Genomic DNA, 19,715 nt, shown 5'->3' on the forward strand with positions numbered 1-19,715 from the left:
GGCCGAGGAATTGATCAAATTGGTCAGCTAGACCAATGGGGTCAGCCATCAGGCTTTTCATTTCCTTTTTAAATTCCCGTACCTCAGATGAAGCTAGAGGTACAACTACGTAACCAATTCCTCCTTGAGCATTTCCCATGGGTACCTCCCTAAGAGGTAAAATTTTAGACTCATGGGGAGTGCTAAGGCAGGTGGGACAGTCAGGTGTTTTAAATGATTTCTTTCTAGTGCAAGATGCTGGGCCATCCTGGCTAGAAGAAATCCTTTGTCCGGTTGTCTTTTTGTGAGAGCAGGAAGGAACAGAATTTTCTTTTTCACTTTCATTCTCATTTTCTGAGTCCCTTTCGATTGGGTGGCTTGATGAAGGAAGGACCCTTTCTTGTTCAATTTGGACCCTCCTTTCTGGAGGAGTTACTGGAGGAAGGTAGTCTAGGGGGTCCCACTTTGGTTTATTTAATTTAGGTTTTTGTTTTTCTTTCTGTTTGTGTTCTTCTGCAATGGAAAAAATTTGGTTTGAATTTTTATTAAGTCCAATTGAATTAGATTTAGTTTCCTCTTCCAATTCTAATTTTTTGCTTTGGTCTTCATTTTGTTTTTGCCAATAATTTAACCAAATTTTAGCATAGTCTAATTCATCAGAATGTTTTGGAGCTTTGTAATGTACATAAGAATGCAAAGCCTCACAAAGCCATTTTTCAGAAGACCCATACTTGGGCCATTTGAGACCATCTTTGTTAATTTTATGTTTTGGCCACTTAAAAACACAGTACCTGATCATTTGACACTGGTCTTTTTCTTTAGTTAAAAGATTTTCTTCCCACTTTAGGAGCATTTGTCCTAACGGGCTTTCTGGGAAAATTTTGTATTTCTTCATTAGGTCTTTCTTTTTGCTATTCGCTTGTCCCATTTTGTTACTGGGAAGCAAACAAGTAGCTAGTGCAGAAGAAAAATTTTTTTTTTTTTTTTTTTTTTTTTTTTTTCTAATTAAATAAACCAAAGTATTGTATTATATAAAACATTTAAAATATTGCATAAGGAAATAATGTTACAAAATAACCTAAATTCAATACACTATCACAATAAAAAAAATGATAATAAAGTTATAAGCATAAAATACAATACAACTAATGTAGAGAAAAGCAAGCAAGGTTAGTAGATATATAAGGGAATGAATGATGGCGAATCTGTGGAAAAATTAAATATGGTAGGCTGGTGAGAAACAAATATGTTGCAAGAAAATATTAGTTTTAATTATAAAAAGAATAATTAGTGAATATTTAAATTGTTTAAAGTATAACTGAAATTTAGATAGCTTTATACATATAATACTTAAGAAACAGGAGTTGTCTTTATTAGCAAAGGAGAGATAAATTTAAAATATTTATAACCAAATTAAAGGAAAAAGATTATAATGAATAACACAAACAGTAATTCAAAATATCAAAGTAGTGTCTTATGATTAAAGCAGATAAAGCAAATTACAACTACAATCCAATAACCCAAACACTCCAAACTAACAGGAAGTATAAAGGTGCTAGATAGCACTGACCACAAGAGTGCAGCTAAAACAAGTTCCCACATGCACTTAGAACAGCAAAGGGGTGCAGTTCAAATTAAAAGGACACAAAATGGCGGCCGACCACGTGGCGGCCCGAAATTTCAAAATGGCGGCCGACCACGTGGAAACCCGAAATTTCAAAATGGCCGCCGACCACGCGGCGGCGCGAAATTTCAAAATGGCGGCCGACCACGTGGAAACCCGAAATTTCAAAATGGCCGCCGACCACGCGGCGGCGCGAAATTTCAAAATGGCGGCCGACCACGCGGCGGCCCGAAATTTCAAAATGGCCGCCGACCACGCGGCGAAAAGGAAAAGAGAGGGGTTTAAAATTAGGTTTCTCCTCAGTTCTAGACCCGAGAAGACTGAGACACTAATAAAAATGAATTTGGGGCTGCGCACACCCCTAAAACGTGGAAACCTCCCCCCAGAAAGGCTGATCACCACACTCGATCTTCCCCTCTGTGTCTCTAAAGGGGTGATCCCTCGTGGTGCCCTTAAAAATGAACCCTTTCAAGCACACTCACACACACACTGGGGGCGGCCAACCCCCCCACACACTCTCTCACAAAAGGAATTCCACTCGGAAGTTCCCCAAAAACTAATAGCCCTCAAAAAGGGTAAGTCCCTAACTAAGTTCCCTTTAAGAAGGGTTCAAGCCTTACCACAAGTCTTTCTCCACCGGAGGTGTCCTTTCTCTGCTGCAGTAATCCTTGTGGGAGCCCAGAAAATCCAAGGAGAAAAAAAACAAAAAAATCGCAAAAATTCAAAAATAGTAAAATTAACCAAAATACCTGGATTTTAGGGCAAAAATAGGATCCCGGAGAGCCCCCAAAAGAGTTGTGAGGAATGAGACAACTCTTTTTAGAAATTAAAACAATTTATTAAAACAGAAAAATTGAAAAATTGCAAAAAAAAAAACTAACAAAATATAAAAATTTTGGATCCTGATGGCTCGAGAGATATGCCCCAGGAGCGCAGGGATTCAGGAGCTTTAGGCTTAAGACAGCTCTGAACCTCAGGTAGAGAAAAAAAATAAACTTGCAGTTTAGGCTGGTCAAAAAGAAATCTATTTCTAAAAGCCCCTAGAAAGGGGTAGGCTTCTCCAGCACTGCCTTAGCAAGCTGGAGAGGAAGGGAAAGAGAGTGGGCGTGTCTTTTGGATTCCTTTTATAGCTTTTGCTCCGCCCACAGTCCGCCCACAGCCCACCCACAGTCCACCCCCCTGGTTCAAGGCGGTTGGTGTTTTCCCCTTGACAGACCATCTCTGTCCACCAATGGCTCCTCCTGGTCAGAGGGGTGATATTAGTTGAGATAAGGGTCATGTGCTTATGGGGGGCTGGGCTGTTTGTTGCAACTGGGGTTTTTTTTAAAATCTGCCTTGAAACCAAGATACAAGTAAAACATAAAAATACATCCAACACATCTTAAAACACTTGTAAAGGTATACAGTAAACACAGGAAGACCATAAAAACTTGATTAGTGTACCTGGACTGATGGATTGATTTTAACATTCAATTTAAAAATATTAAGCTCAAATTAATTAAAGCACTTAATATGCAAAGACCAAGCACAAATAGGGATTTCATGTATGACACATTCCATCAAATAAAGTTTCAGAAAAACTTTGCAGAAAGACTGCAGTGCAGAGGCAAGGAAGTCCTGGTTCCCATCATGTCCTTCTCTGGCAGGATCCGCACTCCACCAACACAGCAAACTTGTGATGGCAAGTTCAACACGAGGCAGCAGTGCCCTGGAAGCTGGAAGGGACAATGGTGTCTTGGGGGGCATCAGGCAGAGCATCACCAGCTGGGCCAGGAAGGGATTGTCCCACTCTGCTCTGGGCTGGGGCAGCCTCATCTTGAGCCCTGGGGCAGTGCTGGGCACCACAATATGAGAAAGATCTACAGCTCTCAGTTTGAGACAAGCTGTTACAGGGTGTCCAAAGGACAGACATGGGGATGGTGAAGGGCCCAGAGGGGCCACATGAGGAGAAACTGAGGGCACTCGGCCTGTCCAGCTGGAGTAGAGGAGACTGAGGTCAGACCCACCCAGGGGCTGCAGCTCCTCCCAAGGGGCAGCTCCAATCTCTGCTCCCTGGGACCAGGGACAGGGCCCAGGCAAGGGCTGGAGCTGTGTCATGGTGATTTAAGTTGGATATCAGGAAAAGGTTCTTCCCCAGAGGGTGCTGAGGCACTGACCAGGCTCCCCAGGGAATGGTCCCGGCCCCAAGGCTGCCAGAGCTCCAGGAGCATTTGGACACCACTCCCAGGCACAGGGTGGGATTGTTGGGGTGTCTGTGCAGGGACAGGAGCTGTACTCAGTGATCCTTGTGGGTCCCTTCCAGATCAGGATATTCTGTGATTCTGTGGTTCAGTGGTGAGCTGTGCTTCATTACAATTCATTAACCAGTGAGAAGTGAAATGCAAACAACCCAGTGCATTGCAGCTCCGTAGTGGCTCAGCTGCAGCAGGAGCACAGCTCCGTGTGCCTCGCTGTAAACAATAATCCAGCATTCCAGAGATGGCTGGGGGAGCAGCACAGGCAATCAGATCCCCTGTTCCTGCAATAGACTTACACAACTCTGTGATTACAATACAAATAAATATATGGCTCCTTGTTTCAGCAAAGCAATTGCCTTCCCTGCTGTGTAATAAGTAGGTGACACTTCTCCCAGGAGAGGCAGTGTCAGGTTCATTCAAATGAGCAAGGTCTTTCCCTGTCTCCTACCTTAGCCAGGCTTTGCTTTGTGGGATGCAGACGGTGCTCCTGGGCTGGGGTGAGCTGTACAAAGCCTCTCTGTCCTCTGTCTGCTCTGGGGCTGTGCAAGGAGAGATGTGATGTGCCTGACGTGTTGGTGCCCACTGAGAGGGACTTTTCACAAGGGCAGGTAGTGACAGAGCAAGGGGGACTGGCCTTAAACTGAAGGAGGGCAGGGATAGATATTATAAAGAAATTCTTCCCTGTGAGGGTGATAAGACACTGGCACAGGGTGCCCAGATAAGCTGTGGCTGAAGTGCCCAAGGCCAGGTTGGACAGGGCTTGGAGCAGCCTGGGATAGTGCTCACAGCAGAGATGAGCTTTACAGTCCCTTTTAATCCAAACCATTCTATGCTTCTATGACCCATCCAGGAGCAGTGCTCCTCCTGCTCTCTGCAGTCTGTCCCACACTGTCTTTGATGGGGCATTTGTAGGGACACTGACTTTCTCCCTTTGCTGTCTGCTGTCTTTGGCCTCAGGGACAAGTAAAGGGCTGAATATGGAAGGTCTGTGGTGTGAGCAGTTAATAGAAATGATTCTGTACAGGGTATCCAAAGAGCAGGACTGTCTGTCTTGGGATTATGGGAATGGGGGACCTATTAAGCAATAACCAGGAGGTTATTCTGGCATTGGATCCAGTAGCAGGTGTCATATGCAAAAGTCTCCAGTTCAGAGGTCTGGCTTTTTACTGGGACATGACCAAATAAAGGGCTGGCTGGGCCTCTGGGATTGCTCATCACAAAACTGTTTTTTTCAGCTCTAGCATCTTGTAACAACATTGGGAACCAAGCAGGTTATACCACAGAAAGATTCCAAGGGCCATAATCCCAGCAGCCGTTTCTGCCTCTTCTCTTGCCTCCCAGCTCTAAGTGGAGCAGGGCAAGAACTGCCTTGACAGTATTTTCTACATTTCTCCTTTTGGTACAGGTTTGCCTCTGGAGACGCCAAGCTGAGCTGCAGTGACGATGACAGGGAGCATTTCCAATTCAAAGACATCAGGGATGGCTTCAGCTCGACCTTCGAGAAGATCGTTGAGTCTGACCTTATGAAGGGGACCTACTACAGCAGCCTGGACTCTTTGGACGTGCTCTCCCTCACAGACGAGACAGACAGCTGTGTCAGTTTTGAGGCCCCACTCACCCCACTGATCCAGCAAAGGGCCAAGGAAAGCCCCGAGCTCTTGGAGCAGAAACTGGCAGCCCAGCAGAGAGAAGCCCTTCACCACATGGCTGCTGATAAGCAAGAGCAGGCGGCAGCCAAGGCAGCGGAGGGGGACTTTGGGAGCCCTCTCAGACACTCAATTACCAGCAGCAGGTCAGAGAATGTGCTGAGCCGGCTGTCCTTGAAGAGTATCCCAAACGGGTTCCACGTGGAAGGGTCAGAGGAAGATGCCACCAAGATCATTAACTCCATCAGGTAAGGCAGGCAGTTTCTTGGGCAGTGGCTCCTTTTCTTATGGGATCGCAGTCCAGGTGCAAGGCTCAGTGGCCATGATTGAGTTGGAGCTGTTCTTTCACCCCTTGTGCTTCCTCTTGTGTGCTCTCGTGGCAGAAAGGCCAAATACCAGCAGGAAAATTTTCACCTGCAAAGCCTTTGAGAGGCTGGGGATGGTCAGGTGCCCTCCCAAATGTCTCTGAAGTGCAGGGAAACCTCAAGGTTTCACTTAGGACTGGGTACCCCTACAGAAGCCTCCCCAAAAGTTCTTCTGCAGGCAGTGAGAAGATCAGCAGAGACTTCATCCTCTGGACCAACTCATACCCAAACCATCAGCCCTGGGAGGCAGCAGTTCATCTGTAGGGCACTTCCCTGCATGAGGAAGCCAGGTGATGAGCAACTGGGTCAGGGGAAAGCTGGAGTGAGGTCGTATGTCCAGCTGTCAGGCCAGCAGTGAGTCACACTGCTCAAAAACGCTTGAATTGGTGCTGTGAGTGGCCTTGGGCAGGAAAATAAAGGGCTGTATCCACACCTACATGGTGCCAGCAGGGCTGCTCAGTTTTGTCTGTGGGCACAGCTGGCCATGAGGCCAGCAGGCAACTGGCAGAGGAGCAGCCCACCAGTGGCAGCAGGGCTGGGCTGCCATCAACATGATTTGTACAAGTGCAGTTTCTTATCTTCAGCAAGTAACCCGAACTGAAAAGCATAGCTCCTATCCCTAAGATTTCCTGGATGTCCATGGCTTGGAAAGAGCTTGGTATCCCCAGTGGGGAGAGAGGAAGTTTAGAAGGTGTTGAGGCTGCTTACTTTGATACATTCTCATTTCTCAGGGGGAAGTCACCCTCTCTCCGACCTTTTCTACCAGTTTGGAATTACACTGCACTGTTTCATTTGAGCTGAAAGGAAGGAGGGTTTGTCCAATGTCCAGCTCACAACCATATTGCTGTTTTTTCATACATTTTTTGTGAGGGCAAGAAGAAATCAAAACGTGGCGTTTTCTGTGGGTTTCATCCAGCCTTGCTGCGGCTCCTTGAATGTTTCTTGTCTCTGCACAGCGACGCCAGCCTGAAGGACACCCTGTCAGACTCTGACTCGGACATGGGCAGCACGGAGCAGCTGGACCAGGGCAGCACGGACACCCTGGCCAACGGCTGCAGGGCGGACAGCGAGGCTGCCAAGAGGTTGGCCAAGCGCCTCTACAACCTCGAGGGCTTCAAGCGCTGCGACGTGGCCCGACAGCTTGGGAAGAAGTACGTGAGAGCCAGCCCTGTGAGGGGGTAACAGAAACATGGGCCTGGGGAGCACTGGTCATGCTGGGAGGGAAGGAAAAGGCAGGAAGGGACAAGCCTGTGTGCTGGTTGGAGTCAGGGCTGCTGGAGATCCTCCCAGTTGAAACTGGAAGCCCAATGACCTTAAAATACAAATCCTGCAAGCTGCCTGCAGTATTGGGCAGTGCCACAGGCTGCTGCCCACTAGAACCAAGAGCTTCCTGCCTTTGGGAAGAGCCCAGCAAGACACAAGAAATCCCCAGACTGAAGGGTTTGGGAGCCAGACCTGCCTCTGCACTGGGCTCCCTGCCACTCCCCGGGTTTTTCCCGTCTGCACCCCAAAATGTTCTTGCTGCAGAGCCTCCCAACCCAGTCTGTACGAGGGCAGGAAGGGTTTGCTGGAGAGCCAGGGACACACAGCAGGTCCAGGCTCTTCAGCTGGTAAATTTGCCTGGGTAAGGCAGAAGGGAAATCAAAAAATATTCAAAAGTGGGAGAGTTACAGAGATTTCTAAGAGACAGAGTAACAGTAACAAGTGTAGCAGTAACAGATTATTTTAGGATGCCAGTGGGTGTGAAGGCACCAATCCCCATCATCCTTCGCCTGGATCAGATATAACCTGCATTGCTGGGATTTATTCTTTTTTTTGTCCTTGAAATGTCTCCCCCCGCCCAGATCAGCAGAACACACCTGTCCCTCAGCAAATACCCACACTTCCAGTACCAAGGCTTGTCTGTGCTTCCCACCTTAGTCCTGGGGCAGAAGGAGCCCAGGAATTGTCTCCTGGAGAGGCTCTTTGCATCATCTGGCAACATCCTCATTCTCCTCCTTTGCTGAGGTTCTTGTAGCGGGTACACTGCTGGTTGCTGTTGCCTCAAGTGAAATACCCTTCTCCTTTCTTTCAAATTTGCCATGACAGCTCACTGAGGGGGGGAAGTTTCAAGCACTGGGTTTCTGAGTCTGCCCCCTTGCTGTTTCCTGCAGTCCTCACTCACACCTGCAACCTTCACACCTTGGGAGGCTGTTTGGTGACCCACATCTGGGAATTCACACAGCCCTTGAAATAAGAGTTTTGTTTTTATCAGCTGGGTTTTGACATCTGAACCATTTCCTGACATAGGACCTAAATAGAGCTGCAGACTCTTGGATCACGCAGGTGGATTTGTGGAGCAGGAAAGGAAATAGGGTGAAGATAGGTATTTATAGGTATTAATACAGGTATTAAGTCAGTCTTGCTCACTCAAGACAATGTAAGACCAACCTATAGTGCTGGGAGCAGACTAAGTTGAAGTGATGCTTTCAGGCCAGCTCCATGTAGGAGGGCTGTACAAAAAGTGAAATTTTAAAGCTATTTACCTCATTTTACCACTTCTTTTTTCTTTGTGATAATTGGCAATTTTCTAAAAAAAAAAAGGTAAACCGAAGCCAAAAGCATTCATCATTGTCAAACAGGCAGAGAAGGCTTGATAAACAAGGAAATGCAGGTTGGATATCTCCCCACAGTTTCTTTCCATCTGCCTCAATTCTGTGAAATTAACCTAAAATCCAGAAATTACTGTTGTCCTCTGAAGGGCAAGTGTTTGGGCAACTGAACTCTCCATGGGAGACTCTTGTTCCTGCACTGGTCTGTGGCCCTGTCTCAGCTCCATCAGTGCCCATGGTCACATCTTGTGCTGGGTGGGGGTTGAACTGTCCCAGGCCGTGGAGGTGGCAGTGCCAGGCACTTCCTTGTAGGGTTTCCCAGAACTGCCCAGCACAGTTCCAGCATCGCAGTGCCCTGGGATGTGGGGTTTGTCAGAGTCCCAGCAGTGGGCAGCATGATGTGGGCACATGGCCTACTTGAGCCCCCAGAGATGAGATTTTACTCACACAACCTTCTTATGGATCTGAAGTGACCCAGGTGACTGTGATGCAAAAAAGAGCCTGGACAAAACAGGTTTGGTCTGCAGGGCAGTGGGATTCAGGCTGTAAAACAACACACATCTGTCCGTGTCCAGCCACACAGGAATGGACTGGGAGAAAAGGGCTCCTGTGTTCCCCTGGGGTGGCTTGTGGCCCAGCAGGCCAGTTAGAGCTCTTGGTGCCTGGACCCTCCCAAAGCAGGCAGAGGGAGGGAGCATCAAACCAGGGTGTGAGGTGAGAGGAGGTCTGTAGAGGCTGTCTGTGTGGAAAGGGCACCAGCCAGAGGATGACAGGCATGTCCCCACAGGAAATGCCTTGCAGGGCCACCAGCCAGAGCATGGCATGAATGTCCCCCTGGGAAATGCCTTGCTCTTCTTGTAGGAATGTCTCTGTCGTCATGGTGGAAGTGTCACCCATTCCTGCAGGAAGGGCTGGCACTGGCACAGAGACAGAGGAGGATCATTCCTGAGTGAGGAAACCAGAGAAGACACATAAGCCCATCTTAGGGTGGGACAAGGTCTTGCCCTGGCCACTGTTGTTATCCCATGGCCTGGAGCATGTTAACAGGCTCTGGAGCTCAGGGAGAGGAGTCCCATCTATGTCACTGAGCCCCTGGAGACACAGGAGTTTGCTGTTTCCAGGGGTTTGGCTGCCTTCTGGTGTCTTGTGACACTGTCCAGCTCCCTTGGCAGAGCCTGCAGCCCTGGCCTGGAACTCGTCTGAGCTCCTCTGCTCCAGTCTCCAGCAGCATCCATCTGCCACAGGAGCAAGGTGCTCTGCTGAGAGCGTGGGATGGGAGCCTCTGGGGGTGAGAGTGGGAATATTGCAGTGGGAGGAGGGGTCACATCCAGCAGTGGGAGAGAACCAGGTGCTGGAGGAGCACAGGATATCCTCATGACCTGGCCAGCAGCACAACACAGGAGTGCAGCAGGGCAGGTGTCTCTCATTCTCAGGTGTCTGGGGCTGGCTGTGGGCACATCAGGAAGGTCTTCCAGCAGCATTTCAGGCCAGGAGCAAGTCTCCCTGGGTCTGGGATCATGTCTGCAGTGTCTTGCTGGGACTGGGCTGGCCAAGAGGCAGCATTCTGCTGTTCCTCTTGTGGACAGTGTCTTCTTCCCTGATGAAGGGGCTGACCACTCCCTCTTTAATTACAGTAACGAATTTAGCAAGTTGGTAGCAGAGGAGTATCTCAGCTTCTTTGACTTCACTGGCCTGACCCTTGACAAAGCACTCAGGTGAGCACTGGGATGGACAGAGTGGTGGGGTTTTGGGGTTTCCTCCAGGCTTCCCAGCACTGTGGGAGCCATCCATGTGATGGGAGCAGGGACTGGGGGGAGATCCAGGCTGTCATTCAGTCTTTGGTGTCACATTTGGCACAAGGTGCTGCCACCAAAAGTGGGCTTCAACAGTAGGGCCCACAGCCTGCTTCCTCAGGGTGGAGAGCAGCTTTCCCAGGAATCCCATCCCATGCAGAATCAGAGCAAGTGGGAGCAACTTCTTCCCTTGGGATGGGCAACCCATGCTGGTGCCCTCACACCAGAGGTGGGTCAGATCCCAGCTGGCAGCACATTTCCCTGCACAGCTCCACAGATGCCTTTGCATCCCCTCTGCAGGGACACAGGGGTGTGGGGCTGGGGGGAGGATAAATGACCCCTTTCCATCTCCCTCCTTAGCAAGGACACTGCTCAGCAGTGCATCCCTTTCTCTTTGCAGGACGTTCTTGAAAGCGTTCCCGCTGATGGGAGAGACGCAGGAGCGGGAGCGGGTGCTGATCCATTTCTCCCGGCGCTACTGCCAGTGCAACCCCGAAGAGAGCACCTCCGAAGGTACTGCTTCCTTCCCACTGGCTCTTGGCACACTCACAGGGAACCTGTGCACAGAGCTGGAGTGCAAAACCCACCACCCTCAGCTGCAGCTTCTCCCTTTCCCGGGGATCCTGACCTGATCATTTATCTCTGCCCTGAGAGGGACTAGGGATGCCGGGTGCTGACAGACCCCCCCTCCCCCAAAAAAAGAGCCAGACTCAGCCAAGGTCTGAGTGTGGGGTGCCAGGGAGCCTTGTCCTCCTAAATCCATGTGAGCTGTGCTGAAGGAGCACTAGATCTGGAGCCTGGATCAGTGGCTGTGCTTTGCTCAGCACCAGGGAGGTGGTGGGTGGTTCTCAGGGGCTGCAAATTACCCCAGTTGTGGCTTGCAAAGCGGCAACTGACAATGGGCAAATAAGTGGCTGGTGCTAGCTCAGCCCAGGACCTTGTCCATTGAATGGAAAACCTTTCCATGCAAATTGAGGAATACTGTTGGCTTGCCCCACACAGGAATTGTGTTCCACACATTTTCAGCTGCAGCAGAAGAAAGCACAGCTGGATAAAATTCTGGGCTCACTGTAGCTGCAGATTTTCTTAGCTGCTTTCAGCCTGTCCACATTATCTTTTAAAAGTGGATATAGTTTCTTCTGACATTTTTAGGTTAAGAGTTGGACTCCATGACCTTAGATGTCTTTTCCAACCTTCACAATTCTACACTTTCACCATTCCTGGAAGTGTTTAGAAGACATGAGGATGTGGCCCTTGGAGATGTGGTTTAGTGATGAACACAGCGGTGTTGGGCCACCGTTGGACTGATTTTTAAATGGGAGAGGTCATTCCTGGTGCACGTGGCCCACACACAGAGACAGGAGCATGTCCTGTAAGGTTTGCACTTACATGAATGGCACTACAACCCTGCTCACAGGCACCTGGAAATGCCCCCTGGGTGGGATCAGGCTGCTGAGCTGCTCTCAGCTGGCACCACGGCAGTGCCAGGGATTCCTCCTCCACCCCCTGCATGCTGCAGACCTCCTGCTTGTCTCCCTCTCACAGGCTCCCCAAAGGGCAGCAGTGCCTAGTGCTGCATGAACCCACCAGTTCCTCTGCTAAGCTAACAGGACGCTCACTATGCTCAAAAGAGAATGACCTTTTTGCCTTTATCAGCACTATCCCAATAAAATATCAGTTTAGATTTCATTTCCCTGAGTTTGTGTGATGTCCTCCTCCACTGATCCAAAGATGATCTTCACTGGGAAGGGTCCCCCACCCTGCAGACATTAAACTGCAGGTTGAAATATCCCACAGGCTAAGTTCTGGCCCCTCTCCAACACCCCCATGAAAGTGATCCTGCAGTTCTGTTGCATCCACCTCCCAACCCTACAGACAAGGGCCCTGGGACCTAAGTGCCACATCCAGTTGTTTCTTGAACACCTCCAGGGATGGTGACTCCACCACTTCCCTGGGTAACCCATTCCAGTGCTGGACAACCCTTCCAGTGAAGAAATTTTTCCTGATGTCCAACCTGGACTTCCCCTGGCACAGCTCGAGGCCATTTCCTCTGTTCCTGTCACTTGTTGCCTGGGAGAAGAGGCTGACTCTGGTTTTTCTCCCAGGGAGTGTTGTCCTGTTATTCCTTTCCTGCACTGGTGAAGCCCAGACATGGAAGAACTCTATGATTATGTTTTGACTCTCTGTGAGCTGGGAGAAAAAGTGGGTGAGAAAATGACAGGTTTTGGGACACCAGCTCCCCCATAGGGCCACGTGGGACATGATTTACCTGACCAAAGTGATACCCACAACATCCCACGGTGACTTAAAAATGCACAATGGGAAGGCACCGTTGTTCTAAACCCAAAGCAGCTGCTTGTGACAGTAATATTCCAGGCCCTGCCTCCTCCCTGGTGCTCACTAGCCCTTTTGTGAGGTCCTTCAGGGACCAGTCCATGTCCCAGAATGTGTTTGCATCTCAGTGCTGTGAGCTGGCCCATGGAGACTCATGTCCTGACCTTGAAAAGCTTCAGGACACCTCATGGCTTTGAAATAACAGCAAACTACCAGCTACTGGTGTAGGACAGGCAGCTGTGCTGTCTCACAGAGAAGAAAAGCTTCCTGTGAGTTTTTTTAAAGTCAGAGAGCCAAAAATGCCACACTGATTTTTGGGGACAATGTTTGTTGAACCACTCAAGAGCTTACAGACTGCCGGGGAACAATGGCTAAAGACCTCAGGACTCCTGAGGTGACCAGGATCAGCTGGGGGCAAACCAGCCCTCTTTGGGTCTCTGCCCCATTCTGCAGTGGCATCAGCAAAAAATGGAAATCATGAAATCATGGAGAGGTGTGGGTTGGAAGCAACCTTAAAGATCATCTAGCCCATGGAAATACAGAGTAAGATTCAGTGGGAAGTTTGGTCTTTTAAAGCAGAACTTCTTTGAAGCCAATTTCCTTGTGGTTGTTTTAGGAAAAGGTGTAGTCTGAGGGAAAAGAGGATGTCTTTGGGTTTTTTGTGTTGTTTGGGGTTTTTTTTTAAATCCTACACAGCTGAAGGAAGCAGGTATTCTTTAAGGTCCCCAGACACAGAAACTGGCCTTGGTTTTGCAACAGCTGGGCTGCCAAGGCAACAAACACCAGAACTGCACGAGAAGGGGAGCAATCAGCCATAGACAAACACCAGAACTGCACGAGAAGGGGAGCAATCAGCCATGGCTGTGTGACTGTTGTGTGTTTCAGATGGGATTCATACGCTCACCTGTGCCCTGATGCTGCTGAACACAGACCTCCATGGCCATGTAAGTAGCCCTTGGAGCTGCATCCATCCTTTATTCCTTCCCAGTGCAGAGGTCTGTTCCCATATGCTGAGTGTGTTGCTGGACAATTGAGACAGGTCGGCAGAGAGTTCTCTGACCTGCTCCAGGTGGAATTTTGGGTGCCAGGCCCAGACCTGGGGACAGTCCACACACGAGTGTCACTGCCTGCTCCAGCCAAAGGCACGTGTCCTGCTGACATCGGTTATCCTGCCCAGGGATACTTTCTCCCTCCTGTTGCCCAGCTCAGCCCTGTCCCAGGAGCTCTCAGTGAGGTCTTCCCTGTCAGTCCCTGTGGGGTTGCTCCTTCTTGTGGTGCAGACACCTCTTCCCAGAAACTGCTGCGAAGGGGCCAGTGGGTTCACACAAGTCTAGATTTGATCTTTCCTTCCCAAAACACAAAGTGAGTTCCAGCTGTTCCTTTACCCCAAGACGTAACAGGCAGCCACTGGAGAGTTTCTTAGCAGAGAGGTCTCTGGACAAAGAGCAGAGCAAGCAGAGCTCAGTGCCCAGAAGAGTGGCTGGAAAACAGCAGAAGCTGTGAGAAGATCTCTCACCACCTTTTAGAGGCTCCCAGTAACCTGTCTCTGCACACAGTGGGATAGTGGTGGGATCAGTCTCGTAGTGCATTCATCCTCCATCCAAAATGGTTGGAGCCAAGAAATTATTTCCATCAAATCATTTCCTGCAGCAGCAAAAACAGCATTGTGGCAAAAGGCAAACTATGTGACTTCAATCCAAAATAGTCTTATTTTGTCTAGTTTTTTTAAGTAAAAAAAACATCCAAAACAGGCCTCTGGGAAGTTAGACATAATTGAAGAGACAAAAAACCAACCTAAACCTCAAAAAGCTTGCCATCCCTATTCTTCATTGCCAAGCTGGCTCAGAGGCTTGGTAAGAAGAAATGTTCCCATGATATCTAGGCACAGGAAAAATAGCTTTCTTTTGACCAGGTGTGCAAATGCCTGAGCTTTTCTTTGAAAAATCTTCTCTTTATTTTTCTGCATGTGTAACATTAATTTCTTCTTCTTCTTTTCCTCCTTTTTTTTTTTTTTTTTAAATTTCCTTCTGCTCCTGGAACCTCTCTTTCTGCTCTTTAACCCTTTACCAGGTGGTAAGTGCAGTCATTCTAGTGTTTTGCTTTAAAGCACTGGCATTTGACTTGTTTTGATTGTGTTAAAAACAGTAAGGAATTCTGTTTGTCTGGAATCCGAAGTGATTGTGCAGTGTTCTTCCCTACTTAGCAAGCCATTAGCAGCTGATATCATCACATGAAATGCTCCTGGTGTAAAGAAACCTCCATGAACTGTGGTGTACCTGGGAATGTGTGACTTGACCTCCCACCCCTCCTTGTTAAAGATGCTACCATGATATTCCATGTCACTTTTGATTTGATTTCCCCTTTTAATGTTGTGTGTGTGTTGCAGTGTTTTACTGTGCATTGCCAGAGTGGGAAATGCCTTTGGTGAGGAAGGGGGGGTGGGTGTGTGTCTGTAGAGGGGCAGTTCCTCACAGCAGTGCCTCTGGCATGGTCTGGTTCACCATTCCAGCAAAGACCATGACACAGAGGTAATGACTGGCTTTAAAACAGGAGATTTGCACCTGGCCTTAGCACTGCTGATTTTCTGCTCAGGTGTGCTCAAACCCTGCTTCCAAACCACCCCGAAAAGTTTAAAGTGAGACATTCCCTATTCATGGAAGCACCTGGAGTTGGTTTTAAAAGCCAGCGGTTATCAGCAAACATTCCAAGTATGACAAGCATTCCCAGACTATATTTGCAGGATAATCCAAGTTGTTGCAACTTTCTGCCTTGCTCTGCTGGTACTGTTTGAGCTCCAGGAGATCTTATGGCCACTGCCCTGCTCCATCTCTGCCCCGGGGAGACAAAGCTTAGGGATGTCTCCTTTCCCACTGTCACTTTTCTCTCCTGGCCATGGGAGGACGGTGACAGATCAACACCTTTGCATCACCAGCACTCATGGGTGCACTTTGGTCCTTTAGCAAAGGCCATCTTCTGGAGTTATAGTGGGATTTGTTCAAAAAGCAGAGCACCGAACAAAGCTTGAAATGGGATCCTGGGCAGGTCCTAACTCCAGGTGCCCATTGCTGTTAATCTTACAAACCCTGTGGTGGTGTCCTTAAGCCGAGCTCAGGGTTCAGTGTCAGCAGCAGCGCTGTGTTAGCAGCACTAGGAGGGCTGGAGAGCTCCGAGGCGTGAGCAGCCCCTGCAGAGTGACACCGGTCTGCCCGCAGCAGCTTCGTGTGGCCCAGGGCTCACTGGTACCCAGAATCTGCAGGTTGGTTCCCTGCAGGGGCGTGATTTTGTTCCTGCAGCCTAGAACACATCCACGACCAGATCAATTACTCAGCAATTAGCTGCTTTTCTACAGTGTGGCTGCTGCCACAGGTGAGCTCAGAGGAGGAGACAGATGACACAACAACAAGGAAGGCATCCCTTGGGATGAATACGAGTCCAGACACATACATGAGAAACCCCAAAAAGGGCCTGTGAGACTGTTAACTTGTGTTATCTCACTGTATCCCCTCACTTCCAAAAATGCCTTGGCCTCTGCATTCAGTGCTGAATCACTACAGCAAGATCTCTTTGGGCACGAAGGCCAGTGCTGTGCACTCTGCTCCCCTGCCTCAGGGCAGGGCTGGGAGTAAGCGCTTTCTCTGTGCTGAGCAATTCCGTGCCTCAAGGTCTCAGGCAACACCTGCCTCACCTCCAAACTCCCTTCCTTCTGGAGGCTCCTTGCCCGCCTTCCTTTCTCCACCCACACTCTGTTGTGCTGCTGGATTTTTCCTTTATCTTTTGTGGCTGAAATTCGCTGGCCAGCGAGCACACAAATCTCTCCTCTCTGCTGAGATCCCAGCATGTCTGCTCGTTTCCTGAGCTCTTCTGCAGCCCGTGTACCCACTGAGCACTGGCTGGCACCTCTGGCTAATGGGGCTCGCTGGGAGAAAGCCACGAGGGCTGAACTGTGTTGTGCCACACCACGTCCCCAGGCACTGCAGATTTATAACAATGCTTTACTCCTCTTTTTCTTGATCTCTCAAGGGAGCCAGCTCATCTGGAGCTGGCACCAGCAGGAGGCATAATTAAGAGTATCAGACAGAGCTGCTCAAAGGCAGTGCTTGGCTCCCTGTGCAGCCCAAGAGTGTTTGCACACACAGAAGGCAGGGGGTGTGGGGGGGCATGGTGTGCTCACCCCAAGGCCTCACTCTTTCCTGGTGCTTTAATCTGCAGAGAAGCCCCCAGGTGATCTGCAGTGCACATCTGTGGGCAGAGGTTTCAGGTGTCGTCTCTTTCAGGAGGTTATTTCCATGCACAGAGGACACATCTCACCCTGCAGGGCATCTCCTGTATCATCTGCTGCTGCTTCATCCCCTGCCAGAGTCACTGAGGCCCTTCCTCTTCCTCACTGAGCCCCGAGCAGGGCTCTGACTCTGCTGTTCTGGGCCATCCTCCCACATCCTCCTGGATGGCCACTCTGTCCATACCTTGATGTGAAGCCCAGCAATGTCAGGATGCTGCTGGGATCCTCAGGACCACCGGTGGCAGCTCATGCTCTCCTCACTGACTCCACTGCCCGCTCCACGTGATGTCACCGGGGTCTGCCCCACACACTGAGGGTGTGCAGGATACGATATAATAGGGCCCTAGAGACACCCACCTTCCTTTGTGACACCAAACTCATTTTTCTGAACCCTATAATGGCCACTGACTGCTCCACACTTCTGTCCCATCCCTTTGGAGAGGCAGGATTGCAGGGAAGGCTTGGGAAAAGGCTGCCTGCCTCGACCCTTGCAGGCTGAGGAAGTGAAGGGTAAAGGGTTTGGGAAGGCAGATGCCACAGATGATGAAGCCATGATATCAGGGATGCCAGGTGGCCTGGAAGCATCAGTACCAAATATTTTGGCATTAGCTGGTGGTGAGTGTGTTCCAGGCTGTGAGATTCTCCCACTGTACGTGCGTTGCCCTCTCACGCTGCTGCACTCAAGTTCCTGCAGTACCAGTAGCTGGACCATTTCTTTTTGTAATGGCAATCAAAAATAACAGCTTCCATCAAGGACCAGCATTCCCCTGCTCAGTGCTGGCTGTTCCAGGTGCTGGCATTGCAAACTCACACAATTTCACTCACAGCAGGCTTGGAGCCCCATCCAAACATTGTCATTTTACCAGGCTGAGTGCTTGTCTTGGGTTTTGAGACACAGAGCCTGTACCCAGGACCACTCCAGCAAGAGCTGGAGAGGCTGTTTTCAGGTGTCTTGTTTCCACCATTAGAAAAGAGGTAATTTGAAACATTTGGATGCTGGCATGAGCAAATAAAGCAGAGAGCCCAACAGAAAATCAGATCAGAAGCCCTTTGAGCTCTTGGGACAAGCCCGGGCTCCAGCACTACATATAAAATTGTTCTTTGAAAGGAACTGAATAAAGTCAAAACTCTCCACAAGTTTAATGAGCTGCTCCTTTGCCTTACAGAACATTGGCAAAAAGATGTCGTGCCAACAGTTCATAGCGAACCTGGATGGGCTGAACGATGGGAAGGACTTTGCAAAGGATTTGCTGAAGGTAATGTGATATAAATAGACAGTGGGATACTGTCATTATTATTGCAGTGCCAGGTAGTCCTGTTGGGACTCTCTCTGAGCCCTTCAATCAGCATTTTCCAGTTGTTTCAGGAGAAGAATTGTAATCCTCATGAATGTCTCTGCTAACTTGCAGTGAGCCAAAGTCGATCTGTTCCTTGGCGGTGTTTTATCCAGATTTGTGGCATATCTGCCCTCAGAGCATACCAGGGGCCCTTTTCCCCCAGCAGCTCAGATAATGCCCAGAGCAAGGTACCCCCCACCCCAAAACACGACCATCCAGCACTGAAACCTTTCTCTGCCTTCACCACCACGTGATGCAACATTCCAACACAACCAGTGCAGTACCATGGGATATGGTTAAACGCCCCAAAGGGAGGATTTTCTCCTGCCACGTGGTTTAGCAGCACCACTGCTCTCTGCACCTGCTGCAGGTCCAGCACCCTGACCTGAATTTCACTGTATGGAAGGAGGTTGGAATGAGAGGTGCCACATCAGGGGTGTCACATCATGTTTGGGGTGACATTCCCATCTCCCAGCAGACCTCACCCTATCCTACCCCTCTGTATCATCAGGACCACCTCCACATTCTGCTTTGCTAGGCCATTCCTGCTCCTTTTCCAGTGCCCCGGGAAGCCACTGGAATTTTGCACAGAGGAACTGGAAAAACTGATTCCAAAGTCATTCATTCCTCCCCTGCTACTCAGTTCAAGCCTCCTCTGTTGTTTCCCCTAGTTAAGGCATTGAAGGTGTCATGGCATATCCCAGAGTCTTCTACCACTGTGTGTAGGCCAGGATTCACTCAGAACTAGGCGCAGCACCCAGAATGAGTCAAAAATGTCATGCACAGGCTCCTGAGCAGGGCTGGCTGCCAGAGCCCTCTGCTGCTGGTGCATCCGGTCCAATACACAGCGTGGCACACCGACAAGAAGGGGTCCAGCAGGACAGCAGTCACCCTGCTCACTGGGGAATGCTGCTCCAGGACAGTTCAGCAGGGAAAGTATCTCTCCGAGAATACAGACAGGGTGTGGAGAAGGAGATGTCTCCACAAGCAGACACGACTTCCATGAGAGACACAGCTAATTCCTTGTTCTTTTTTCAGACACTGTATAACTCCATCAAGAATGAGAAGCTGGAGTGGGCCATGTAAGTATATGCTAAGCATTAAAGGGATAGTATGTCTTTCCAAGTAGCTGGCAGGTCCTAAGGCATGCTTTCAATCCCAGAATATTTCCTGCCAAGCCCTTAAGTGCTGAAGTCCCTCTGTAGACAAATGGAGTTTATTTATGGCTTAGACACAAAGGCAGTTGGGAAGGTTGGTGACAGTCTGTGGATCCATGACCTAAAGGAAGGGAATGCCCTCTTGGTTTACTATTACACTTGTAAAATGCTGGTTCCTCTCCAGGTGCTTCAGAAGTCTTTGCACAAGCAAAGATCTGGGGATATTTTGGTCACTGAGCCTTTCCATCTCTCCCACATGTTTTTTTTCTGGAAATAGTATCAGAGAATCACTTAAGAGGGAAGAGACCTTGTGATATCTCTAGTTCAGCTTCTTCCTCAAAGTATGGTCAACACTGAATTCAGACCAGGATGC

The 19,715-nt window shown here is 49.3% G+C and overlaps 1 protein-coding gene across 1 annotated transcript in view; it reads left to right on the forward strand.

Annotated features, from left to right (window-relative positions):
* Positions 1-19,715, forward strand: part of PSD2 (pleckstrin and Sec7 domain containing 2) — a 45,743-nt gene that overhangs the window by 10,752 nt on the left and 15,276 nt on the right. Inside the window, exons 2-8 of the mRNA XM_069028789.1 lie at positions 5,246-5,734; positions 6,808-7,002; positions 10,077-10,157; positions 10,636-10,748; positions 13,455-13,513; positions 18,015-18,104; positions 19,224-19,267. Coding sequence (XP_068884890.1) covers positions 5,246-5,734; positions 6,808-7,002; positions 10,077-10,157; positions 10,636-10,748; positions 13,455-13,513; positions 18,015-18,104; positions 19,224-19,267 — 1,071 coding nt within the window. The remainder of the gene's footprint in view (positions 1-5,245; positions 5,735-6,807; positions 7,003-10,076; positions 10,158-10,635; positions 10,749-13,454; positions 13,514-18,014; positions 18,105-19,223; positions 19,268-19,715) is intronic.

This window comes from Aphelocoma coerulescens, chromosome 13 (genome assembly GCF_041296385.1).
Source record: "Aphelocoma coerulescens isolate FSJ_1873_10779 chromosome 13, UR_Acoe_1.0, whole genome shotgun sequence".
Lineage (NCBI taxonomy): Eukaryota > Metazoa > Chordata > Aves > Passeriformes > Corvidae > Aphelocoma > Aphelocoma coerulescens.